The 27,500-nt window shown below is 42.6% G+C and overlaps 1 protein-coding gene across 1 annotated transcript in view; it reads right to left on the minus strand.

Moving 5' to 3' along the window:
- LOC126990209 (ADAMTS-like protein 1) overlaps nt 1–21,104 on the minus strand; it is a gene marked incomplete at its 3' end in the record, with an annotated part of 27,417 nt that extends 6,313 nt beyond the window's left edge. Inside the window, exons 1-4 of the mRNA XM_050848755.1 lie at nt 21,012–21,104; nt 9,841–10,004; nt 1,947–2,003; nt 8–213 (exon numbers count right to left, since the gene is read on the minus strand). Of these exons, the coding sequence (XP_050704712.1) occupies nt 8–213; nt 1,947–2,003; nt 9,841–10,004; nt 21,012–21,059 (475 nt within the window). The remainder of the gene's footprint in view (nt 1–7; nt 214–1,946; nt 2,004–9,840; nt 10,005–21,011) is intronic.
- Between the last annotated feature and the right edge of the window lie 6,396 nt (nt 21,105–27,500).

Here is a 27,500-nt window from a genome sequence, read left to right on the forward strand (position 1 = left end):
CACCCACCTTGCATATACGGGACCCAGTTGTTGACCAGCCTGCCGAAGACCCGCCTGTTGTTGTACTTCCTGCACTGCGCCGCTCTGAAGGACACGCCGGAAGAAGCCTGACCCGGGACCGTGACGCAGGGGCGGGCGGCACACAGCGAGTACTCGACGCTGTCCCCCGCGCAGTGGTTGTGGCTGGTTCGAATCCCTGAGCCCGGCATGACCCTGGGGGAGCAAGAGAGAGAGAGAGAGAGAGATGAATAGATGGATGGACTGATTAATGGGTGGAAAGATACTGAAAGATAGATAGAAATAGATAGATATGAATAGATGGATGGATTGATTAATGGGAAGAAAGTTACTGACAGATAGATAGAAATAGGTAGATGGATGGGTAGATCAAGAGAGGGATAGATATTGAGAGAGACAGAGAGAGGGATAGAAAAAAAGCTTGAGATAGAGAAAGGGAATATATTAAGAGATAAGAGAGATAGAAAAGGAGACTGAAAGATAAAAAAAAAGATATTAAGAGAGAGAGAGAGAGAGAGAGAGAGAGAAATGGCTAAATTGATTGACAGAAAGAAAAAAAATATTGACAGGCAGATATAGAGGTGGATGAATGAGTAAGACGAGGGAGAGGAAGAGAAAAAGAAAGATATAGACAGACAGAGAGAGAGATAAAATGATTGACGGGCAGACAGATCGAGAAAAAGAGGAAAGAAAAAAAAATACTGGAAGATGGGGAAAAAATATTGACAGGAAAATAAAAAGAAATGGACAAAATAAAAGATAATGAGATAGATAAAGAAAGAAGAGATAGATATATAGATAGATAGGAAAATAGATAGATAAAAGAAAAATATATTGTGGGATAGATAGAGTGAAAGAAGGAGATTGAGATAGATACACAGACAGCTAGATAGAGACAAAGAAAAGAGAATTAGATAAAGAGATAAATGGAGAGAGAGAGAGAGAGAGAGAGAGATAATTAGATAGTGAGAGAATGAGAGAGGAAATGTACTTTAAAAATGTCTCTCAGTAATTTTCTATTTTTCACACACACACACACACACACACACACACACACACACACACACACACACACACACACTAATTAACAAACAGAAGAATTTTAATACCTCCACCATCAACACCACCACTACTAACACCACCAAAACTATTACCACCATTACTACTACTACTACTCCTACTACTATTACTACTACTACTACTACTACTACTACTACTACTACTTCTATTACTATTTTAGGAAGTAGAAGAGATTGGTGTGTGGCTGTATATAACATTGCCGTAGTAGTAGTAGTAGTAGTAGTAGTAGTAGTCGTAGTTGTAGTAGTAATAGTAGTAGTAGTAGTTGTGTGGTGAAGATGATGGTGATGGTCATGGAAAAAAAATGATAATAATAATAATAATAATAATAATAATAATAATAATAATAATAATAATAATAATAATAATAATAATAATAATAATAATAGTAAAAACAAACACAGATTAATTAGTGTCCAACAGTAGCACAAAGCAATGATCAATATCGATACATAAAAAAAAAAAACATATTTGATGGCATAGAAATTACATATGCACGCAATCTCTCTCTCTCTCTCTCTCTCTCTCTCTCTCTCTCTCTCTCTCTCTCTAATAATTACCCACAACCCCCTCGCGTATACAGATTATAGCTCTATTAATGCTTTTGGTGTGTGTGTGTGTGTGTGTGTGTGTGTGTGTGTGTGTGTTGTGTGTGTGTGTGTGTGTGTGTGTGTGTGTTGTGTGTGTGTGTGTGTGTGTGTGTGTTCTGTCAACCTAATCTATAAATGTCTGTCTCCCACCCCCACCCTCTCTCTCTCTCTCTCTCTCTCTCTCTCTCTCTCTCTCTCTTCATAAAGGAGACGTAACATGTTCCAACGTGTACAGAACAGGTCTCGGACGCGACTCACCTGGGATACTTGGTCACACACGTCCTTGACCTCGACCTGACCCCGCCGCCACAAGACCTGCAAAGGGGAGGAAGGGGGGTTAGAAGGTGGTGGTGGTGGTGGTGGTGGTGGTGGTAGGCGAAGGAGGAGGAGGGGGTAAAGGAAGAAGAAGAAGAAGAAGAAGAAGAAGAAGAAGAAGAAGAAGAAGAAGAAAAAGAAGAAGAAGAAGAAGAAGAAAGAAAAGGAGAAAGAAAAGAAAAGGAAAATGCAGAAAAGGAGAAGAAGGGAAGAAAGAGGAGGAGGAGGAGGAGGAGGACGAGGACGAGGAGGACGAGGAGGAGGAGAAAGAAGAAGAAGAGGAGGAGACATAGATAGATTTTGATAGTTGGATTAATAGATAGATAGATAGATAGACAGAGAGAGAGAGTCAATGAAATAAAAGTCAGCAGGTGCCTTTTCTCTCTCTCTCTCTCTCTCTCTCTCTCTCTCTCACACTCTCTCTCTCTCTCTAGCTAATCCGTCAAGGGCTTTACCGGGAAACAAATGAAAGCGGGAAGGAAAAAAAGAGTAATTAGTTTTCCTCTTCGTGGTTCAGACAAGTATTAATAAAGTTTGAAACGGAATCGGCTTTTTTTTTTCTTCTTTTTCCTCTCCGTGTTTAAGTATTCATCTTTTTCTTCTTTGGGTTCGTTTCTATTTCTCTTTTTGCATCTTTTTCTTCCTCTTCTTCTTTTTTTTACTTTTCTTCTTCTTCTTCTTCATCATCTTCTTCTTTTTCGTCTTCTTCTTTTTCCTCTTCTTCTTCTTCTTCTTCTTCTTATTATTATTATTATTATTATTATTCCTCTTTTTTTTTTTTCTTCTTCTTCTTCTTCTTCTTCTTCTTCTTCTTCTTCTTCTTCTTCTGCTTCTGTTTGTCTCTTTCTTTTTCTGTTTCAATTCCCTTGTTCATTTTTTTTCTGATTTTCTTTTCTCCTCCTTTTCCTTTCTCCTCCTCTTCCTATTTTCTCTTCCTTTCCTTTGCTCCTTTTCCTTCTTCCTTTTACTTTTTCCTACTTTTCTTTTCACCTTCTTTTCCTCTCTCCTCCTATACTGTTCTCCTTTTCCTCTCTCTTCATTTTCCTTTTCCTTTTTTTATCTCCTTTACTCTTTTTCATTATTTCCTTGTTCCTACTTTTTGTTTCTTCTACTTTTCCTTTCTCCTCCTTTTTCTTTGTGCTTGTTTCCTCCTTTTCCTTTCTACTTTTTCTTCTTTTTTCCTTCATTTGCTTTCCCATCCTTTCCCTTTTTTTCTTTTCCTTTCTTCTAGTTTTCCCTTCGCCGCGTCTCTCCACTGTACTTTCTCCTGTTTTTTCCTTTTTCTTTCCTTTAATTTCTCTTTCTTTCCCCTTTTCCTTTCTCCTCCTTCTCCTCTATCCTTCTTCTCCTCTTCCTTCCTCTTCAGTTTCTTTTTTCCTACTTCCCTCTTCTCCTTTTGCTTATTTCCTTATTTTCCTCTCTCCTCGTATTCTTTACTCCTTTTTCCCTGGCCTGGAAGCCCTCCTTTTCATGAGGTGCAAGGAAACCCTGAGCCGATTGGCAACTGTTGGAAAAAAATAGAAAAAAAATATTAAGACATACTTTACTGCATTTCAACAGTATTGGTTTACAATAATAAGTATTTGTGAACACGGTTGCGGGAAAATTTCTGTAAAAAACAAATCGCATTGCTATGTATTATGAAAAAAAAAAAAGTATACGAATTATATGAAAACAAAGTATTCTGTATAACTCTTGAGAGGTGTCCAGTGACCCTGGCAGCCAGTGAATCCTCAATGTTGCAGGAAACATGTCGCCGGGAACAAATGTAAAACACTCATTTTACGCGCGCAGATACGGCGGTACTGATGTATCATGGTGAATATGCAGCAACATTCTGTAAATTTGAGTTAGTTACCTATCATTCCAATCCATGGCATTCATCAAACAGCACACTGGAGTGCTTTGGACACACAGGCTTACTGCAGTGAATGCAGTAAATCCTGGGTCTGTCTGGCTCCTTTTGCCGGACAGAAGAAACACCTCTTTCTGCTGTGTGACGCTGCTTCCCTGTCCCTAAACTCTCTCGTGTGATGTCCAAGCAAGACCGAATCGCTGAGCTTACTCATAATATGGAAAATATGGAAAAAAGATGACGTTTACATTTTTTTTCACAACAGCACCGATACAGGAAACCATCTATCGAATGACACAAGGGAAAATGGCGATCCTCGTGCTTGCAACGTGATGCAAGTACTCCAACGAAAGTCCTCACACCAAAGAAATGCTGCCAAGTCACTCATTCAACGATCTGCCTCATAACGTGGACGTTGTCACGCATCAGCGAATAAAAGATAAATAAATAAAAAAGCACAAAGGTTAACGTAAACTCACACCCCTCAAAAAAATTCCTACATGTCGTCACACCTGGGTCAAAATGGCCACTTCCAAAACTTTTTTTGACAACAAAAATAACGTTACAGGAAACGCTGTGCCGCATGGCACACGGGGCACTCATACCAGAGCAGTGAGAAGGAGCAGCGGACTGTGATACTGTCTCCTCAGCAGGGCACCCGACGCACTGATACATGCCAGGAATGAGTTGAAAAGGTCGGGCAAGGTTAACCACAGTGAGCGCGAGTTTCAAAAACACCTTAATTTTTGTGCCAAACGGCTTACGGTTTCCATTCTACGGTTAATTTCTCTTCCTCTCCCCTTTTCCTTTCTCCTCCTTCTCCTCTCTCCTTCTCCTCCTTTCCCTTCCTCTTCAGTTTACTTTTCCCTACTTCCCTCTTCTCCTCCTTTTGCCTATTTACTTATTTTTCTCTCTCCTCCTATTCTTTACTCCTTTTCCTTCTTCTCCTATCTAATTTTTGTTTCTCCTTTTCCTCTTTTTTACTTTTTCCTTCATTTCCTTTCCCTATTTTTCCTTTCTCCTCCTTTTCCTTTGTACTTGTTTCCTCCTTTTCCTTTCTACTTTTTCTTACCTCCTCCCATTCCTACTTTCTCATAATTTTACTTTCTCTTAATTTCCTTTTTTACTCTTATTTTCTTACTTTATTTTCTTCTCCTTTTCCTTTTTTCCTCATTTCCCTTTCTCCTTTTCTTCCATTTTCTTTCTTTTCCTTTTTCTCCTCCTTTTTCATTCTTACTCCTTCTCCTACTTTTCCCTTCTCTTCCTTTTCCTCTCCTCCTTTTCTTACTCTTTCCTACTTTTCCTCTCTCCTACTTTTCTTGTCTGTCTGTCTGTCTCTCTCTCAGTCTGTCTGTCTGTCTGTCTGTCTGTCTGTCTGTCTGTCTGTCTGTCTCTCTCTCTCTCTCTCTCTCTCTCTCTTCTTTTCCTGTCCTACATTATCTTTTATTCGTTATTCTGAGGTAAATATTAATAAAGTTATGCAGAATAATTACTTTTTTCTCCTTCAGTAATAATTCATCTTTGTTTGATTAATACTCACTTCTTCTTCTTCTTCTTCTTCTTCTTCTTCTTCTTCTTCTTCTTTTGTCTCCATTGATTGTTTTTTTATGTTTCCTCTTCTTTTTATTTTCTTCTTCTTCTTCTTCTTCTTCTTCTTCTTCTTCTTCTTCTTTTTCATCTTGTTCTTTTTCTTCATCTTCTTCTTCTTTTTCTTCTTCTTCTTCTTCTTCATCTTCTTCATCTTCTTCTTCTTTTTCTTCTTCATCATCTTCTTCTTCTTCTTCTTCTTCTTTTTCTTTATCTTCTTTTTTATCTTTTTCGTTTTCTTGTTCTTGTTCATTTTCTTCTTCTTCTTCTTCTTCTTTTTCATCTTCTTCTTTTCCATCTTCTTCATCTTCTTCTTTTTCATCTTCTTCTTCATCTTCTTCTTCTTCTTCTTCTTCTTCTTCTTCTTCTTTTTCTTTATCTTCTTCTCTATCTTTTTCTTTTTCTTGTTCTTGTTCATCTTCTTCTTCTTCTTCTTCTTCTTCTTCTTTTTCATCATCTTCTTCTTCTTCTTCTTCTTCTTCTTTTTCATCTTCTTCTTCTTCTTTTTCATCTTCTTCTTTTTTTCTTCTTCTTCATCTTCTTTTTCATCTTCTTCTTCTTCTTCTTTTTCATCTTCTTCTTCTTCTTCTTCTTCTTTTTTTTTCTTCTTCTTCTTCTTCTTCTTCTTCTTCTTCTTCTTCTTTTTCTTTATCTTCTTCTTTATCTTTTTCTTTTTCTTGTTCTTGTTCTTGTTCATCTTCTTTTTCATTTTCTTCTTCTTCTTCTTCTTCTTCTTCTTCTTCTTCTTCTTCTTCTTTTTCATCTTCTTCTTCTTATTTTTCATCTTCTTCTTCTTCTTCTTCTTCTTCTTCTTCTTCTTCTTCTTCTTCTTCTTCTTCTTCTTCTTCTTCTTCATCTTCTTCTTCTTCTTCTTCTTCTTCTTCTTCTTCTTCTTCTTCTTCTTCTTCTTCTTCTTCATCTTCTTCTTCTTCTTTTTCATCTTCTTCTTCTTCTTCTTCTTCTTCTTCTTCTTCTTCTTCTTCTTCTTCTCTCTCTCTCTCTCTCTCTCTCTCTCTCTCTCTCTCTCTCTCTCTCTCTCTCTCTCTCTCTCTCTCTCTCTCTCTCTCTCTCCTTTAGTTTCATTTTACGATTCTATTTTTATTTTATTTTTATAACAGGCAATAAAATCACATCTCCTCCTCCTCCTCCTCCTCCTTCTCTTCTTCCTCTTCCTCCTGCTCTTCCAATACTTCCTCCTCTCCTCCTTCTCCTCTTCTTCCTCTCCTTTTCCTTCTTCTTTTTGTTTTTCTTCTTCTTTTTTCCTTCCTCCTCCTCCTCCTCCTCGTCCTTCTTTTCTTTCTTTTTCTCGTTTTCCTTCTTTACCTCCTCCTCCTCCTTCTCAACCTCCTCCTCCTCCTCCTCCTCCTCCTCCACCTCCTCCTTCCCCTCCTCCTCCTCCTCTTTCTTAACCTCCTCCTCCTCCTCCTCCTCTTTCTCAACCTCCTCCTCCTCCTCCTCCTCCTCCTTCTCAACCTCCTCCTCCTCCTCCTCCTCCTCCTCCTCCTCTTCCTCCTTTTACTCATCCTCGTCCTTCTTGTCTTCCCTATCGTACTCCTTTTCCTCTTCCTCTTCTTCCTCCTCCTTCTCTTCTACCTCCTCCTCTACCTCTTCTTCCTCCTCCTCCTTCTCCTGTACAGCGCTTAAACAGTGACCTCTTACCTCTTTGACCCTCGACTTTTGACCTTGACACACACACAAAAAAAAACATACGAGTGTCCTTTGCTTCAGTGACCCACGACCTTCTTTAACACCCCCCTGACCTTTGACTTCCGACCTTGACCCATTACTAATATATAAACACAGGAGTGACATTTGCTTGCCACACTAAAATTAATTAAATATATCAGTGACCCTTGACCTTCATTTTCTTTGAGCTTATTTTTCCTCTTAGGTCACAACTTTGCTTCCTTTTGACCTTCCTTGACCTCTTTGGCCTTCCTCGATATCTCTTGACACAATTCTGACCTACTTTGACCTCTTTTGACACACCTTAGACTCCTTTTTTGACCTACTTTGACCTCTTTCGACACACCTTAGACTCCTTTTTTGACCTACTTTGACCTCTTTTGACACACCTTAGACTCCTTTTTTGACCTACTTTGACCTCTTTTGACACACCTTTGATTCCTTTTTTACCCCCCACGACCTTTTTTGACCTCTTTTGACACACCTTTGACCCCTTTTTTTTACCCCCTGTGACTTTTTTGACCTACTTTTGGCCTTCTTTGACCTCCCCTAACACACCTTAGATCGTTTTGACCCACCTTCACCCCACTTGACACAATCCTGACCTCTCTTGACCTTCCTTGACACACCTTTGACCTCTTTTGACTACCCTTGACCCCAGATGACACAATTCTGCTCTCTCATGACCTTATTTTGATACATTTGAATTACTTTGAACCTTCATTTACCTCCTTTGACCTTCTTTGACCTCCTTTTGCTTCCTTTGGGTGCTGGGTCCTCTGCTTTTTATTATTTACATCAATGACTTGGACACAGGAATTAGTAGCGATGTCAGTAAGTTCGCAGATGATACCAAGATCGGTAGAGTAATCCAATCAGACAGCGACGCTACCGTTCTCCAGGATGAGCTTGACAGACTATATGATTGGGCGGGGAAGTGGCAGATGGAATTCAATGTCGGGAAGTGTAGCATTCTGAGTGTAGGTAGGAATAACCCCTCACACAATTACTCCTTAAATGACACTCCTCTAAGCAGGTCTGGGCGTGAGAGAGACTTAGGAGTCCTAGTGAGCGCTGACCTCCGTCCTAGGGCTCAATGCATTCAGGCTAAAAATCGGGCAAACAGAGTACTTGGTTTCATCTCAAGGAGCGTGAGCAATAGGAGCGCTGAAGTCATCCTCAAACTTTACTTAGCACTAGTTCGACCTCATCTCGATTATGCAATTCAGTTCTGGTCCCCCTACTATAGAATGGATATCAAGATGTTAGAATCTGTACAGAGGAGGATGACAAAGATGATTCAGGGGGTGAGAAACTTGCCTTATGAAGACAGGCTGAAGCATTTAAATCTACACTCTCTAGAAAGGCGAAGGTTGCGAGGAGACTTGATCGAAGTTTATAAATGGATGAAGGGATTTAATAAAGGGGATGTCAATAAAATTTTGCGAGTGAAAGAGCCGGGTAGGACGCGTGGCAATGGTTTTAAGTTAGAGAAATTTAGATTCAACAAAGACATAGGCAAGAATTGGTTCACCAATAGAGTGGTGGATGAATGGAACAGGCTTGGGAGCCATGTTATGGGTGTCAATATCGTAGATACATTCAAGAAGAGGTTAGATAAAGCCATGGATGGTGAGGTAAGGTGGGGTTGAGTGTACAGGAGCTGCCTTGTATAGGCCAACCGGCCTCTTGCAGACTCCTTACGTTCTTATGTTCTTAAGTTCTTTGACCCTGCTTTTGCTTTCTTTAGCCTTCTTTGACCATATTTTTACCTCCTTTGACCTTTTTTGACCTCCTTTGACCTCCTTTGACCCTTCTTATACATTTTGACCCTCTTTTTACCTCCTTTGACCCTCCTTTTGCTTCCTTTGACCCTCCTTTTGCTTCCTTTGACCTTCTTTGACCATCGTTTTACCTCCTTTGACCTTTTTTGACCTCCTCTGATCTCCTCTGACCCTTCTTTTTACTTCCTTTGATCTTTTTTTGACCCTCCATTTACCTTCTTTGACCTTCCTTGACTCTTTGACCTACTTTGACACACATTGGAACTCCTTTGACACAATTTGACCTAGCTTGACACACTCTTGACCTCCTTTGCCACACTTTTGAATTTCCATGACTTTTTTGACACATCTTTGACCTCGTGTGAGCAACTTTCCCCTTCATTGACCTCCTTAGACACAGTTTGACCTCCCTTGACCTCCTCTGACCTAATTTGACATTCTTGACCTCCCATGACACACTTTCGACTTTCCTTTACATATATATGACCTCCCTTGACCTTTTCGACCCACTTTTGATCTCCCTTTACACATATATGACCTCCTTTGACCTACTTCGACAGACATTTAACCTTTGACACAATTTTGACCCCTCCTGATCAAGTTTGACACACTCTTGACCTACCTTGACAAAACTTTGACCTCCCTTGACCTACTTTACCCTCCCTTGACCTACTTTACCCTTCTTTGACCTCCCTTGACCTACTTTACCCTTCTTTGACCTCCCTTGACCTATTTTACCCTTCTTTGACCTACTTTACCAATCTTTGACCTCCTTTGACCTGCTTTACCCATCTTTGACCTCCCTTGACCTACTTTACCCTTCTTTGACCACCCTTGACCTACTTTCCCATCTTTGACCTCCTTTGACACAATCTGACCTCCACTGACACGACTTCGACCTCCCTTGACCTCTCCTGACTCTTACCTGGAGCAGCCGTCCCACGCTCCCCATCGCGACCACTCCGTCATGACCTCGTTGACGTGCGGCAGGGGACCCACGTGGGCGCGGTGCGACACATGGGCCGTGCCGACCTTCGTGCGCGACCAGTAGTAGACCGGCGCGCCCTGGTACGCCCCGCCCACACCAGCCTGCCAGCCAACCAGGGGAGAGGACGTGGGGTTAGCGGGAAGGTGTCCATGGTAGCGATGACAATGATGATGATGATGATGATATAATGATGAGGAGGAGAAGGAGGAGGAAGAGGAAGAAGAAAAGAAGAGGAAGAAGAAGAAGAAAAGGAAGAAGAGAAGAGGAAAAAAGAAGAGGAAGAAGAAAAGAAGAAAAAGAAGAAGAAGAGGAAAAGGAGGAGGAGGAGGAGGAGGATAGTAGAGGGGGTATTAATGATGAAAATGAACATAATGATGATAGTAGTAGTAGTAGTAGTGGTAGTAGTAGTAAGTTGTAGTAGTAATAGTAAGTTGTAGTAGCAGCAGAAGTAGTGGTAGTAATAGGCGCACCTAACATCACCATAGCCGATCCAGGATTCAGGACGTTTCCTAAGTCAAAGGCGGTAACGTTATAATTGTATTTCGTAAAGAATCCTTATAACCAAAAACTAACTAAAATTATGAGTATTCTTTTTCTTGAACACAACATTGAATAAACAACAGAACAATAATATGAAAATACGTATAGCCACCGTTGCCAGATTGTCGTACTCAGAGCATTGTATTTACCTGTTTCTGACGCCTAACTATTGCCAAGAAAAATCAGGATTTAACTGTTAACGATAACTATAAATTAGTTTCGTTATTGGAACCCAGAAGACAGTTTGGGGTAGGGAGTTGGGTATTACAATCGGCTGAGTACGACAATCTGGCAACGTTGAGGCTGTACCCCGCAGGCCCCAGGCAACAGGCCCGTCATTTTGAGGGTATCATATACCTGAAATAGCATATTTTTTACTGCGCAAAGCAGGTGATGTCACTTATTGTGACTTCGTGAGCTTTCATATTTATCTATTTGTGTATATTTCATGGTGGCAAAACTTAAATTACTAGTTTCATTTTTACTAATGACACGAATTTGTGACTGTTTATCACAATAGAACTTCACTCTAATAAGTGAATCAGACTCCACAGAAATATTACCAGTGTGTGTATGAATGAATACAAAGATAAGCACATACTCTGATTTAACTCTAGGATGTCTCGTGGATCATTAATAAATAAAAACAAAATATCCGGATAGGCTACTCTTTAGCCCGTTACCTTCAATGGCCCCCCAAAAAACTGTCCCTCCGCCAAGATTGTACCCCACGTTTGGTGATGTTAGGTGCGCCTATTGGCTGAGACTAGAAAGGGAGATGAGATAGAGAGAGAGAGAGAGAGAGAGAGAGAGAGAGAGAGAGAGGGGAAAGCAAGTCGACATTCTGTTCCTCCCTTCACCTCTTTTCCACACTTTCTGTAAGCGTCACGGAGGGTCAGCTGGTCTCTATGGGAACCCCCACTCTCTCTCTCTCTCTCTCTCTCTCTCTCTCTAGTGATTTCCAAGTATAGAGGTCGAGGAGGAGGAGGAGGAAGAAGGAAAATGCTGGAAGAGAAGGAGAGAGAGAGAGAGAGAGAGAGAGAGAGAGAGGAAATAATTTGAATGGAAGGAGAGACGGAGGAAAGGAAAGAATAAGAAATAAAGGAGAGGTGGAGCAATTCTCTCTCTCTCTCTCTCTCTCTCTCTCTCTCTCTCTCTCTCTCTCTCTCTCTCTCTCTCTCTCCCCTTCATCGTTTTCTCTTCTTCCATAACACACACACACACACACACACACACACACACACACACACACGCACGCACACACACACACGCACACACACACACACACACACGGCGTCCATGTCTTCAAGTTTTGTCTTCTGTAGTTTGAAAGCCTTGCAATAGTCATCTTCCTCTTCTTCTTGTGGCCTGTCTGTGATGTCCTCTTCTTTCTCTTCTTCTTGTTGCCTGCTTTTCGTCTCCTCTTCTTCTTGTGTCCTGTTCGTCTTGTCCTCTTCCTCCTCTTCTTCTTGTGTCCTGTTCGTCTTGTCCTCTTCCTCCTCTTCTTCTTGTGTCCTGTTCGTCTTGTCCTCTTCCTCCTCTTTTTCTTGTGTCCTGTTCGTCTTGTCCTTTTCCTCCTCTTCTTCTTGTGGCCTGTTTGTCTTGTCCTCTTCCTCCTCTTCTTCTTGTGTCCTGTTCGTCTTGTCCTCTTCCTCCTCTTCTTCTTGTGGCCTGTTTGTCTTGTCCTCTTCCTCCTCTTCTTCTTGTGGCTTGTTTGTCTTGTCCTCTTCCTCCTCTTCGTCTTGTGGCCTGTTCTTCTTATCCTCTTCCTCTTCTTCTTGTGGCCTGTTCTTCTTATCCTCTTCCTCCTCTTCTTGTGGCCTGTTCGTCTTGTCCTTTTCCTCCTCTTCTTCTTGTGGCCTGTTCGTCTTGTCCTCTTCCTCCTCTTCTTCTTGTGGCCTGTTTTTCTTGTCATCTTCCTCTTCTTCTTGTCCTTTTCCTCCTCTTCTTTTTGTCTTCTTTCTCTTCTTCTTGTGGTTTGTCTTTCGTGTCTTGTGATCTGCTTATCGTGTCTTCCTCCTCTTCTTCTTGTGGCGTGGTTTTCTGTGTCCTCTTCTTCCTCTTCTTGTGGTTCACCGTCCGCCAATGAACCTCAAGATGGAGCCTGGAGGGTTGTTGAGCGGAGTGTCTGCATGACTGGCGAGTGCTGGGAAGTGTGCTACAATGGATTCGGTGACCAGATGATGACGTTCTTTAGCCCACCACTACTCGTGCTAAGCTTGGTTGTGTTTATGTGTGCTGCAGATGGCAGGTGTGAATGTTCCTCGTCTATTTCTCGTTTATAATGGCCGCGTGAACTACTGCAGGAAGCATAGTTACAGAGGTTCGAATTCTCAGATGCTTTCGACTCATAACAAATAATTTCAAAGGCCATAGAGGTTAGTCGGGTTCTCATGAGTTTTTAAATATTCATGGTGCGGAAGCCTCGTCAAACTATCCTTAGGCTCATAAAACTACCCATGGACATAGCCACAACCTTTAACCCGGTAGCTGCGGGGATCATATTTCTTAAGGGCCCCTCTAAGCGAGAAAAATGAGACAAAAACATCACTCACGCAAACCATTTCATAATATCTATCAACGCATTTGTGATCAGTTTATGCATCATCTATTTTGGGGGGTTTATATCATGGCAAAAATTTGGCCCGTCGCTGGTACACGGTAAAGCCACAAATGAGGCCCGTCGCTGCTACTGGGTTAAAGAAATTTCCTGTGTGGATTCCTAAAATTTCCTACTTTTTATATCAACGCCAAACACTAGACAAGGAATTTTCGTCGTATGTTGTGTTTGGCTGGGGAGCTTACAAACTTGCTGCATTGGACTGTAAAATTGACCCATATTCTTCAACATCTCGGCGTCAGGCACACATCTGACAAGGCTTTCGTAGGGGTTGTGGGCTTTTTCAGGGGTAGTTTTATGACCTTGGTAGTAGTTTGACCCCTCTTCTGTACCATGAACGTGGAAAAACAATGATTATGCCTCGATTAATCTCCCTTTCGCTTACATTTCGGCGTCAGGCACACACATTTGATAACGCTTTCGTAGGGGTTGTGGGCTTTTTCAGGGGTAGTTTTATGACCTTGGTAGTAGTTTGACCCTTCTTCTGTACCATGAACGTGGGAAAACAATTATTATACCTCGATTAATCTCCCTTTCATTTCGGCGTCAGGCACACATTTGACAAGGCTTTCGTAGGGGTTGTGGGCATTTTTAGGGGTAGTTTTATGACCATGGTAGTAGTTTGACCCTTCTTCTGTACCATGAACGTGGAAAAACAATGATTATGCCTCGACTAATCTCCCTTTCGCTTAAACATTTTGGCGTCAGGCACACATTTGACAAGGCTTTCGTAGGGGTTGTGGGCTTTTCCGGGGGTAGTTTTATGACCTTGATAGTATTTTGACCCTTCTTCTGTACCATGAACGTGGGAAAACAATGATTATGCCTCGATTAATCTCCCTTTCGCTTAAACATTTTGCCGTCAGGCACACACATTTGACAAGGCTTTCGTAGGGGTTGTGGGGTTTTTCAGGGGTAGTTTTATGACCTTGGTAGTAGTTTGACCCTTCTTCTGTACCATGAACGTGAAAAAACAATGATTATGCCTCGATTAATCTCCCTTTCGCTTATATTTCGGCGTCAGGCACACATTTGATAAGGTTTTCGTAAGGGTTGTGGGCATTTTTAGAGGTATTTTTATGACCTTGGTAGTAGTTTGACCCTTCTTTTGTACCATGAACGTGGGAAAACAATTATTATGCCTCGATTAATCTTCTTTTCATTTCGGCGTCAGGCACACACATTTAATAAGGCTTTCGTAGGGGTTGTGGGCTTTTTCAGGGGTAGTTTTATGACCTTGGTAGTATTTTGACCCTTCTTCTGTACCATGAACGTGGAAAAACAGTGATTATGCCTCGATTAATATCCCTTTCGGCGTCAGGCACACATTTGACAAGGCTTTCGTAGGGTTGTGGGCTTTTTCAGGGGTAGTTTTATGACCTTGGTAGTAGTTTGACCCTTCTTCTGTACCATGAACGTGGAAAAACAATGATTATGCCTAGATTAATATCCCTTTTGCTTAAACATTTTAGCGTCAGGCGCACACATTTGACAAGGCTTTCGTAGGGGTTGTGGGCATTTTTAGAGGTAGTTTTATGACTATGGTAGTAGTTTGACCCTTCTTCTGTACCATGAACGTGGAAAAACAATGATTATAACCCGATTAATCTTCTTTTCGCCTTTTGCAAATCGCTTGGAAAAAGAAGAGTAGCAAGACACTTCTTCCGAAACTGAACCTCTCTTTGTGGCATGGCGATCTATTTTCGTTACAGGAGAGGCGCCTAGCAAGTTTTTCTTTTTGGCATGGCGATCTATTTTCGTTCCAGGAGAGGCGCCTAGCAAGTTTTTCTTTTTGGCATGGCGATCTATTTTCGTTCCAGGAGAGGCGTCTAGCGAGCTTTTCTTTTTGGCATGGCGATCTATTTTCGTTACAGGAGAGGCGCCTAGCGAGCTTTTCTTTTTGGCATGGCGATCTATTTTCGTTACAGGAGAGGCGCCTAGCGAGCTTTTCTTTTTGGCATGGCGATCTATTTTCGTTACAGGAGAGGCGTCTAGCGAGCTTTTCTTTTTAGCAAGGTGATCTATTTTCGTTACAGGAGAGGCGCCTAGCGAGCTTTTCTTTTTGGCATGGTGATCTATTTTCGTTACAGGAGAGGCGTCTAGCGAGCTTTTCTTTTTGGCATGGTGATCTATTTTCGTTACAGGAGAGGCGCCTAGCGAGCTTTTCTTTTTGGCATGGTGATCTATTTTCGTTACAGGAGAGGCGCCTAGCGAGCTTTTCTTTTTGGCAAGGAGATCTATTTTCGTTACAGGAGAGGCGCCTAGCGAGCTTTTCTTTTTGGCAAGGAGATCTATTTTCGTTACAGGAGAGGCGCCTAGCGAGCTTTTCTTTTTGGCAAGGTGATCTATTTTCGTTACAGGAGAGGCGTCTAGCGAGCTTTTCTTTTTGGCATGGTGATCTATTTTCGTTACAGGAGAGGCGTCTAGCGAGCTTTTCTTTTTAGCAAGGTGATCTATTTTCGTTACAGGAGAGGCGTCTAGCGAGCTTTTCTTTTTAGCATGGTGATCTATTTTCGTTACAGGAGAGGCGTCTAGCGAGCTTTTCTTTTTGGCATGGTGATCTATTTTCGTTACAGGAGAGGCGCCTAGCGAGCTTTTCTTTTTCCCTTGAGCTGCTTCCCTTACTGTATAAAAAATAAGGTGAGAGGTGGACGCATGGAATAGACAATAGAGGAAACGAACTGCCAGCCCCTTGGTACGCCCTCTCCACCTGTCTGCCGATATTACAAGGCCTGGTGGGGACGTGGGGCGGGGTGAGGGCGGCAGCACACACCTTTGAACAGCTGGGAAGTGAAGCGTCTCGGCGGCTCGGCTCTGTTCAGGCAGACCCAGGGAGGGTGTGAGGTTTGCCCGGCCTGTCTTGCTTGTTAGCGGCGCGGCATCCTTGCACGGCCGAGCACACACACACACACACACACACACACACACACACACACACACACACACAACTGCTGCAACACACGACACAGTGGCAAAAAAAGGCCTATTATAGAGTCAAGGATACAGGTAGTCGTAGAAGTGGTATAAAAAAATAGTAGTAGTAGTAGTAGTAGTAGTATAGTAGCAGTAGTAGTAGTAGTAGTAGTAGTAGTAGTAGTAGTAGTAGTAGTGGTGGTGGTGGTGGTGGTAGTACTAGTAGTAGAAGCAGTAGTAGTAGTAGTGCAATAATAATAAAAAAAAACAATAATGAGTAAAAATAGAATAAATTTCTTGGGATTTCTGATTTTTTTTTCCTGTATGTCGTGTGTGTGTGTGTGTGTGTGTGTGTGTGTGTGTGTGTGTGTGTGTGTGTGTGTGTGTGTGTGTGTGTGTGTGTGTGTGTGTGTGTGTGTGTGTGTGTGTGTGTGTGTAACTCCCCTCTTCTTCACAGTTGATTAAGACCAAATATAATAATAATTTTCCTCATTCCCTTTGAAGCAATTAATTAACTCTCTCTCTCTCTCTCTCTCTCTCTCTCTCTCTCTCTCTCTCTCTCTCTCTCTCTCTCTCTCTCTCTCTCTCTCTCTCTCTCTCTCTCTCTCTCTCTCTCTCTCTCTCTCTCTCTCTCTCTCTCTCTCTCTTTGATGTCAGATTTCCAGATGAATTGGTTAATGTTATTGTGTTAATGGTGAATGCAACTTTTCATTACCAAAATTGCCACTGCTGCTGCTGCTACATATGTTACTACCACCACCACCACCACCACTACTACTACTACTACTACTACTACTACTACTACTACTACAAATATTACTGTTACTGTTTACTACTTACACTGGTGCTAACACACACACACACACACACACACACACACACACACACACACACACACAATCAGCCCTCACCTTAATCTCTCTACTTAACGTAATTATGATCAGATAATTTCTTCGGTTATCATCTCTCTCTCTCTCTCTTAACTTAAAAATCCTTAGTTTCAATGCGCGTAGCCTAAGAAACAAATTTGATGAACTGAGATGTCTTGCTTTAACAGAAAATTTTGACATAATTGCTATAACCGAAACATTTATCGACACCACAAATATTGATTTAAGTTCCGAATACAACATAGATGGCTACAGACTCTTCAACAAAGATCGTGTAAACCGTAGAGGCGGTGGCGTCGCCCTTTATGTCAAAAGCTATTTGCAACCCACCGACAAAACACCGGGAAACAGTAACGTTGAACATTTGTGCGTGCGAGTAAACATTGCAAAAGTCAATTTAAATATATCTGTCACCTACAGACCTCCCGGGCAATCACTCGATGACGACCTTGAAATGTACAGCGTCTTAAGGCAGTCACTTAATAACAACGACTCACTGATATTAGGAGACTTTAACCTCCCCCATATCGACTGGGCGACACTGTCAGGCACAGAAGGCGAGTCACATAGAATGATCGAATTTCTAGAAGAAAATTATCTAAGCCAAATGGTTTCTGAGCCAACTCGACAAAATAATATACTCGACCTTGTTATAACGACCCAAGATAACCTAGTCAGTAGTGTCACGGTAGGAGAACACCTCGGTTCTTGCGATCATAAATTAGTGCGCGTCGACATTAAAGCTCAATCATCAGTGACTGAAAATAAAGTAAAGGTGCCCAATTTCAAAAGAGCTAACTTCGTAGAAATCCGACAAAAACTAACAGAAATACAACTATCAGATGACGGCAACGTAGAGGAAGCCTGGCTAAGCCTTAAAATCACTTACTCACTCAGCAGAACACATTCGTCCCCTTGTGCGAGAAGCGAATTAACACTAATAAAAGCCCACCGTGGTTTAATAGCGAAATTAAACAATCAGTCAATGAGAGAAAATTGTTTTACAGGTTAAAGAAAGAACAAAGCACGCCCGAGAACATTAGACTCTATAATGATGCCAGGCGACGAGTAAAAGACTAGTAGGTCAGGCAAAGGGTAGACATTAATAAAATATTGCAGCAAACTGTAAAATTAACCCGAAATCTTTCTTCAGTTACATAAACAACAGAAAGGCGATCAAAAGTGGTATTGGACCTTTAACAAACAGCGACGGTGCACTAGTGACTGACAGCCAACACATTGCAAACCTCTTAAACAATTACTTTTCCTCGATGTTTAATACTAACAGTCTTCCTCTCGCTACCACCAACACCAGTACTATTGTAAATCTCGAGCATGCATTGCCTAATTTTGAAATAACAACCGATGAAGTCCTTAAAGCTCTCCATTCACTTAAAACAAATAAAAGTCCTGGACCTGACAAAGTATATCCAACTCTGCTGAAAGAAACGAAGAGCGAAATACTCTCCTCCCTCACAACCGTATTCAATATGTCCTTGCGACAAGGCATCGTCCGTTCAGATTGGAAAAAGGCTAACGTGACACCGATTTTCAAGAAAGGAGACAAAAAAGTACCAGGTAATTACAGGCCCATTAGTCTAACTTCGGTTGTAGGTAAGCTACTTGAGGGCATAATTAGAGACAAAATTGTGAGTTACCTTGAAAGCCACTCATTGATTGGGGACTCGCAACATGGCTTCCGAAACAAAAGATCCTGCCTATCAAACCTATTAACCTTTATAACGACCTCTTCACTGTTTATGACGTAACCAAATCACTGGACGTAGTCTATCTTGATTTCAGAAAGCGTTTGATAAAGTCCCGCATCATAAATTACTTTACAAATTAAAGCAAATAGGTATTGACGGTCAAGTAAACCAATGGATCGCGAATTGGTTGAGCAACAGACAACAAAGAGTAGTGATTGACGGATTTAACTCAGAGTGGGCGCCTGTCACTAGTGGCGTCCCTCAGGGCTCGGTCCTGGGCCCAGTGCTCTTCATTATTTACATCAACGACGTGGATGTTGGACTCAATAACCGCATTAGTAAATTTGCAGACGACACAAAGATTGGTAACTCGGTTCTCACTGACGAAGACAGGCAAAGCCTCCAAGAGGATTTGCACAAAATTTCAACGGTCGGAAAGATGGGAGATGCCCTTTAACGTAGACAAGTGCCAGGTCCTTCAAGTTGGAACGAGGAATAAGAAGTTCGAATACGAAATGCGCGGCGTTAAACTCAAAAACGTTCAATGCGTCAAAGACTTGGGGTCAAAATCGCGTCAAACCTCAAATTCTCACAGCAATGCATCGATGCAGCAAATAAAGCGAACAGAATGTTGGGCTTCATTAAAAGAAACTTTGTATTCAAGAATAAAGATGTAATACTCCCGCTCTACAACAGTTTAGTCAGACCCCACTTGGAATATGCGGTACAGTTTTGTTCCCCTCACCATGCAAAGGATATTGCTAAATTAGAAGGTGTTCAGCGTCGGGCAACGAAAATGATCCCTTCCTTGCGCAACAAATCCTACGAAGAAAGGCTTTCTATCCTTAACATGTTCTCTCTTGAGAAACGTCGCCTCCGAGGAAAATTGATCGAATGTTTTAAAATACTTAATGGTTTCACGAATGTAGACAGATTAACATTGTTTATGATCGATGACAGTCTGCGCACGAGGAACAATGGCGTAAAACTCAGATGTAGACAAGTAAATTCAGATTGCACCAAATTTTTCTTCACCAACGTTGTAGTGCGAGAATGGAATAAGCTTCCACCTTCAGTGGTCCAGTGTAACACGATTGACTCCTTCAAAAATAAGCTCGACCGTCACTTCCTTCAACTTAATATCAACTAGAGCAGAAATGCAACGTTTTGGAGTCTTCTGATTAATGTAAAATCACTTAGGTTTAAGGACAGACCACCAAGTCTGGACCATGGGGTCTGTGTGGTCTGATTTTCTATGTAAATCTATGTAAATCTCTCTCTCTCTCTCTCTCTCTCTCTCTCTCTCTCTCTCTCTCTCTCTCTCTCTCTCTCTCTCTCTCTCTCTCTGTCTGTCTGACTGTCTGTCTGTCTCTTCCCCCCCCTTCTCTCTCTCTCTCTCTCTCTCTCTCTCTCTCTCTCTCTCTCTCTCTCTCTCTCTCTCTGCCCAAAGGTAATGTACGCGTGCAATTATATTATCTCTGGATGTGGGGGGGAGGGAAGGGGCGGCTTGGGGTTAGTGTCAGTGTGAATTATTCAGCAGACAGCAGTATAGGAGAAGTGGTTGTCGGTGGTTGAATGTTCAGCGTGCGGGTGCTGCGCCCTGAAAGACCTAGGTTCGAGTCCCACCCGCCGCTACAAGATGACAATAATTTAATTTCTCGCCGAGTGGCTTAAGATTACCCATATGCTGTCCCTATGACCACCTATCAACCCGGACTCTAGCGAAATTCTCCAAAGAGGACTCTGTGGGGGGAGAGAACTCTTAAACCGGGGGTCCACCTTTCCGGGTTTCCCCGAGTACCCATTTATCGACCAGCCCGAAAGGAAGGCTGAACAGCTGAGTGGGCTGCACACCGATTGCTCAGGCTGGGATTCGAACCCAGGTGAAGGCGGTGAGTAGCGTGCGGGCGCGGCATCCAGGGGAAGGAGGACGCGGGTTCGCCCCTCGCCCGCCGCCACACGCTGGGATTTTTCAGTCACCGCCGAGTGGCCTAAGACCACCCACATGCTGTCCTGAAGACCACCCATCAACCCGGACTCTAGATTCTCTCTCCATAAAAAAGAGGATGAAAGACGAGCTTCGGGGGGCAGCACGAGCCAGGCAAGATGCCGCCACTATGAACACTTGTCTGCGTCATAATGGGAGGGGCCGACCATCAGGCCCCATCAAGATAGCCTACCGGTGCCATAGGTAAGACTTAAAAAAAAAGACCCGCAGGTTCATGACTAGACGCTAACCACTACACCATGGAGGCGCTATGGGCCGAACGTAAAAAAAAAAGTAGAAAAGGATGTTAGAGGTAGTAACAAGTAGTAATTGTAGTAGTAGTAGTAGTAGTGGTTGTTGTTGTTGTTGCAGTAGTGGTAGTAGTAGTATATATGTTAATAATAAATAGTAGTAAAGGTAGTAGAAGAAAAAGCAGTAGTAATACTCACCAGTAAGGTCAGCAGTGTAAGCAGGCCCCCTACACCGAGTTGGGTCATTCTGGAATGCAAAGGAAAATAAAGTTTCTCTCTCTCTCTCTCTCTCTCTCTCTCTCTCTCTCTCTCTCTCTCTCTCTCTCTCTCTCTCTCTCTCTCTCTCTCTCTCTCTCTTATATTTATGCATAATATATCACTTATTTTTGCTGGGCTCAATTTATTCTCTCTCTCTCTCTCTCTCTCTCTCTCTCTCTCTCTCTCTCACCCACCCACCCACCCACCCACACACACACACACACATACACACACTCAAGATGGGCAATGAGGAACAACTATAAATAGATTGGGACAGGGACAAGGTCTCTGTGTGTGTGTGTGTGTGTGTGTGTGTGTGTGTGTGTGTTTAAGCGGTTATGCGTGCGTAAGCCACACACACACACACACACACACACACACACACACACACACACATCATGTTCTTGGAAGTTAAACATAAAATTACGTACATGAATGGCGGGTATACACGAGAGAGAGAGAGAGAGAGAGAGAGAGAGAGAGAGAGAGAGAGAGAGAGAGAGAGAGAGAGAGAGAGAGAGACACAGAAAATAAAAACACAGAACCACAGACAGACTAGGTGATCTGTCTTTAAACCTAACTGATTCAACATTAATCAGATGGCTCCAAAACTTTGTGTTTCAACTCTAGTTAATATTAAGTTGATGGAAATGTCAGTCGAGCTTGTTTTTAAAGGGGTCAATCGTGTTACACTGGACCACTGAAGGTGGGAGCTTATTCCATTCTCGCACGACAACGTTGGTGTAGAAAAATTTGGTGCAGAGAGAGAGAGAGAGAGAGACGGATAGATACCGACTGCGACACACACACACACACACACACACACACAGACCATCATACACACACGCACACACACACACACACAGACCATCAAATCACACACACACACACACACACACACAGACCATCAAATCACACACACACACACACACACACACACAGACCATCAAATCACACACACACACACACACAGAGACCATCAAATCACACACACACACACACACACACACACACACACACACAGAGACCATCAAATCACACACACACACACACACACACACACCAAAACAAAAGCAGTGTTACCACCAAAATAACAATTCTCTTCATCATTCATTTTAATTTCCACGGCTTGAGGCGCAGATGTGTTGGCGAGGAAGGCTTTTTGCGGAGGTTAATGCTTGGATAATGCACGAGGGGAGGGAGGGAGGAGGGAGGAAAAGAGAGAGAAGGAAAGGAAGGAGGGAGGGTGGAGGGAAGGGGCGGCTAGCTGGCATTCTGTTGGACAAAGCTCCCGTCATTCCTCCGCTTAATCTGTTTCCCTGTTTTATGCCGTTCCGCCGTTCCCTCGCCGTAGTGGTGTGAACGCGTGCTATTATGAGGCCATTTTCCACCCATTAGGGCCTTTGTTTTGGCCCATTACCGCTTATTTTCCCTCGTATCCCCAGTCTGAGGCACGCTTTCGGACGCGGGATAGCAGGCAGGGGGGGCAAGGGGGCGGTGAGGGGGTGGAAGGGTTGTCGGGCGGCCTCACCGTTCCCGACCCTCACTATTTTTTGTTTAGCTTATTAATGGCGGCAGACTCCTCATTTAAGGCATTACCGAAGCGTTTTTTCTCCACTGTTTTTAGCTTTACACGCAGCCTCGAGGCGTAAGTTTGAGATGATATTAGCGGAAAGACCTTGGTGGGCGGGGGGGTCGGGTAGCCATGTCCATTACCCTGCCTGCCAGCCTACCGTATCTTACCTTACCGTGCCTCCCTACCTAACCTTATCTTACCCTGCCTGCTTTCCTTACCTTACCTTACACTACACTACCCTTCCTTATCATACCTTACCCTACCTTACCTTACCGTGCCTCCCTTCCTAACCTTATCTTACCCTGCCTGCTTTCCTTACCTTACCTTACACTACACTACCCTTCCTTATCATACCTTCCCCTACCTTACCTTACCCTGCCCCCCTACCAAACCTTACCTTACCCTGCCTGCTTTCCTTACCTTACCTTACCTTACATTACCCTTCCTCACTCTAGCCTGTCCTACCTTACCTTAGCTTCTCCTACCTTACCTTACCTTAGCTTACCCTGCCCCCCTACCTTACCTTACCCTGCCCCACTACCTTACCTTATCTTACATTACACTACCCCTGTTGGAGCAGCCCGTTTCGGGAGGCTGCTCTGTGACCAAATGTCTCTTCGAAAGCCAAAAAACGCGGAGGCGAGAACACCAGCAGCTCCACCGTAAGGGAGCACTCAACCCGCGAAACCCCCGACTCGAATAACATTAAAGCTTGCTATGTAAACGCTCGTAGCCTACGTAACAAATTTGAAGACTTAGAAGTCCTCGCAGCTACAAATCATTACCACATCATCGGAGTCACAGAATCTTGGATAGACACTTCAAATAGAGATTTCATTGCGGAATATAGATTACCGGGTTATACCATCTTTAGTCATGAAAGAGAGAACAGACAGGGTGGAGGCGTTATCTTTTATATCCACAACTCTCTCCATCCAGTATCCGTAAAAACAGATATTATAACCAATGTAGACACGGTCTTCATTGAAATTAAAAATAAATCTCGTAAAATAGTAATTGGACTTATCTACAGACCGCCAAGGCAGACTCTTGATATCGACCACGCATTAAGTGAATTATTATTAGAAACAAGTAGCAGTTGCGAGGCAGTAATTGTTGGGGACTTTAACTTGCCAGTGAAAAGATGGGGTGAATCGTTGAACTGTCATACAGGGCTCGACCTGTACACAAATTTCCTAGAAAGTGATTTACATCAACACGTTCAAGAACCGACTCGGGAAAATAATATACTTGACCTTATCATTTCAACGACAGCTGATCTAGTTAACGAAGTAAATGTTGGTCCAATTTTTAGTTCTAGCGATCACCGAACAATCACATTCAGCATCAATATGAAAGAAAGCAAAGTAACTCCTAGTAAAGAAAAGGTGCCTGATTATCAGAGAGCGAATTTCGTAAGACTCCGATCAATTCTAAATAATTCTGACTGGACTGAAATCTCGGCGGAAACAGATATTGATAAATCTTGGGGGGCCTTCACCACAATATTGAACAATGCCATAAGCATATGCGTACCCTGTCGTAACAGACGTTCAGCTTTTAAGAAAAAACCCAAATGGTGGAATAACGAAATTCAAAATAGTTCATCTCTTAAAAAACGCGTATACAGTAGATATATATCTACTCAGAGTGAGGTTGACAAACTAGAGTTGGACAGAATTCGCCGCGAAACCAAGAAATTAATAAAACGAAGCAAGAAAAATCTTGAAGAATATATAGCGGAAACGAGTAAATCTAATCCTAAAGATTTTTTTAGCTATGTAAATAATAAAAAGTCACTCACTTGTGGTATCGGACCGCTTGCTAATGATAATGGTAACCACACGAACGATGAAAATGAAATGGCTACAATCCTAAATAACTTTTTCGCATCCGTATTTACCGACGAAGATTGTTTATCACTTCAACCGCCGGAGGTTAGAAGGACCGAAAAGATGTTAAGTGGCGTGCTCATCGTAGAAAGTGACATTTTACGCACAATTGAAAAGATCAAAGTAAGCAAAGCACCTAGTCCAGACAAAATTACCCCTAGGGTCTTAAAAGAAATCAAACATCAAATTTGTAAACCGCTCTCCATCATATTCAATAAATCTTTAACAGCTGGAAAAGTTCCGTCGGATTGGAAACTTGCAAATGTCACACCAATTTTCAAAAAGGGGGACAAGTCTCATCCAGGAAACTATCGACCAATTAGCCTGACATCGATTGTTTGTAAGTTAATGGAGACTATCATTCGCGACAATATGGTGAAATTCTTCGAAGAAAATAATATGATAAATAATTCGCAACATGGGTTCCGTAGTAAACGTTCGTGTTTAACTAACTTACTTGATTTTTTTCATTATATTTTTGAGGTGTTCGATGAAAGCAGATCAGTAGATATCATATATCTGGATTTTCAAAAGGCAATTGATAAGGTCCCCCACCAACGATTGCTCAGCAAACTATTGGCGCACGGTATCTCGGGTAACATTCACAATTGGCTTGTGGATTGGCTCTCTGAGCGGAAACAGAGAGTAGTTCTAAACGGTGTTACATCTAATTGGCTCGACGTCAGAAGCGGCGTACCTCAAGGATCAGTGCTTGGCCCCATGCTCTTCTTAATTTGTTAATGATATCGATGATGGGCTCACTTGCAAAGTATCAAAATTTGCTGATGACACAAAAATTGCTAGTAAAGTAACTGCGACACTCGACGAAGAAGCTTTACAATCAGATCTAGATCGACTTGCACGTTGGGCCAATCAATGTCAAATGAAATTCAACGTTGACAAATGTAAAGTGTTGCACATCGGAAAAAATAACAATCGCATTCGGTACGTAATGAATGGCAAACAACTTCTGCAGTAAGTAAAGAAAAGAATCTTGGAATCACTATATCAAGCGATTTAAAGCCCGGTCAGCATTGTTCAGAGGTAGTTAAAACTGCAAAGAAATTGGTTGGCTTCATCGGACGAGTCTTTAATAATAAATCGGAAAAAGTAATATTAAAACTGTATAATTCGTTGGTTCGACCCCGTCTAGAGTACTGTGTACAGTTTTGGTCTCCCTACTACAGAAAAGACATAGAAAAGTTGGAACGGGTTCAACGAAGAGTAACAAAGATGATTCCTAGGTTGAGAAATTTATCATATGAACAAAGGCTTAAATAAGTAAATTTATTCAGCCTATCAAAACGAAGAATGCGAGGCGATCTAATAGAAGTGTTTAAAATGTTTAAAGGATTCAGTGATATTAATGCGGAAGATTACTTTACAATTGATCGATCAAATAGAACAAGAAGAAATCACAATTTGAAGATAAGTGGTAAAAGATTCTCGTCGCATGAAGCTAAACACTTCTTCTTCAATCGAGTTGTTAATGTTTGGAACTCTCTACCCTGTGATGTCGTTGATAGTACAACAGTTACGGCCTTCAAGAATAGATTAGACAAGTATTTTGAATCCAACCAGCAACTAAGATAATACTCATTGTCGTAATAACGTTAAGTTCTTTCGAATACTGGTGTCCTTGTCCGCTTTTATCGCCCGGTTAGTGGTAGCAGTAATGGTAGTTCTTTCCTCTATCCTACATAATTTCCATGCAGTTTTTCCATGCTGCATGGTTCTTTTTCCTTTCCTGCCAGCTTTGGCTGGAGGGATGGGGGGGTGGGGAGGAGCCTTCGCCTTTGCTGTCCTTCATCTTCCACCTTTGATTAGATAGTTAGTGTAGCTTGTCACAAACAGCCTCGTAAGGACCAGCAGGTCTGCTGTTGTTTGTCCTTCCTTTATGTTCCTTTATGTACCCTTCCACACTCTACCCTATCCAACCCTACCTTATCTTACCTTACCTTACCCTACCTCCTTACCTTACCTTACCTTACCCTGCCTCCCGTCCTTACCTTACACTACACTACCCTTCCTCACTCTACCCTGTCCTACCCTACCTTATCTTACCTTTCCCTATCCTACCTTACCTTACCCTGCCTCCCTACCTTACCTTACCTTACCCTGCCTGCTTTCCTTACCTTACCTTACACTACACTACCCTTCCTCACTCTACCCTGTCCTACCCTACCCTATCTTATCTTGCCCTACCCTAACTTGCCTTGCTCTACCCTACCTTACCCTATCTCCCTACCCCCCCTACCTTTCCTTACCCTTCCCTTCCCTACACTACCCCATCCAACCTTACCCTATCTTACTCTGCCTGCCCTCCCCTGCTCTATCTTACCCTACCCTAACTCATCCTGCCCTAGTACCCTACCCTACCTACCTTTACCCTATCTTACCCTGCCTCCCTACCTTACTCTGCCTCTCTACCCGGGTACCACGCTTCCTCCCATTACCTTCTCCCCTACCTATCTTACCTCTGCTTGCCCTATCCTTTTGCCCCCTCCTACCCTACCCTACCCTGCCTCCCTCCCTCCCTTCCTATAGTGACGTCATTTCGTGCACGCAAACTTTACTGAGTGTGTCTGTTCGCCTGACCGGAGGCTTCGCTTGTTTTGCGTTTGAATATTTAGTATCGTGTTTTCCCGGGCATCAGGCAGCGGCGGCGGCGGGTTTCATTAATGTTTCGTGCCTTGCTGACTCCCAAAGCGTCAATACTGAATGGCAAATACTCGTTCATTCCCGCTTTTTACCTAACAGCGCGTGCTACATAACGGGAAGACATATACTGCCCATGAATAATTTAAACGCACTTTTTTTTTATCCTCTACGTTGATGGAAACAAAAATGGACGAATAAAAACATGTAGCCGGGTGGATATTGTTCTTTCAAGCGCCATGAAATACCCTGTTGCTAACGCCTGGCCCCCCGCCTAAGCCAGGGTCGCCGTACGGACGCGGC

Source organism: Eriocheir sinensis, unplaced genomic scaffold, assembly GCF_024679095.1.
Source record: "Eriocheir sinensis breed Jianghai 21 unplaced genomic scaffold, ASM2467909v1 Scaffold1494, whole genome shotgun sequence".
Lineage (NCBI taxonomy): Eukaryota > Metazoa > Arthropoda > Malacostraca > Decapoda > Varunidae > Eriocheir > Eriocheir sinensis.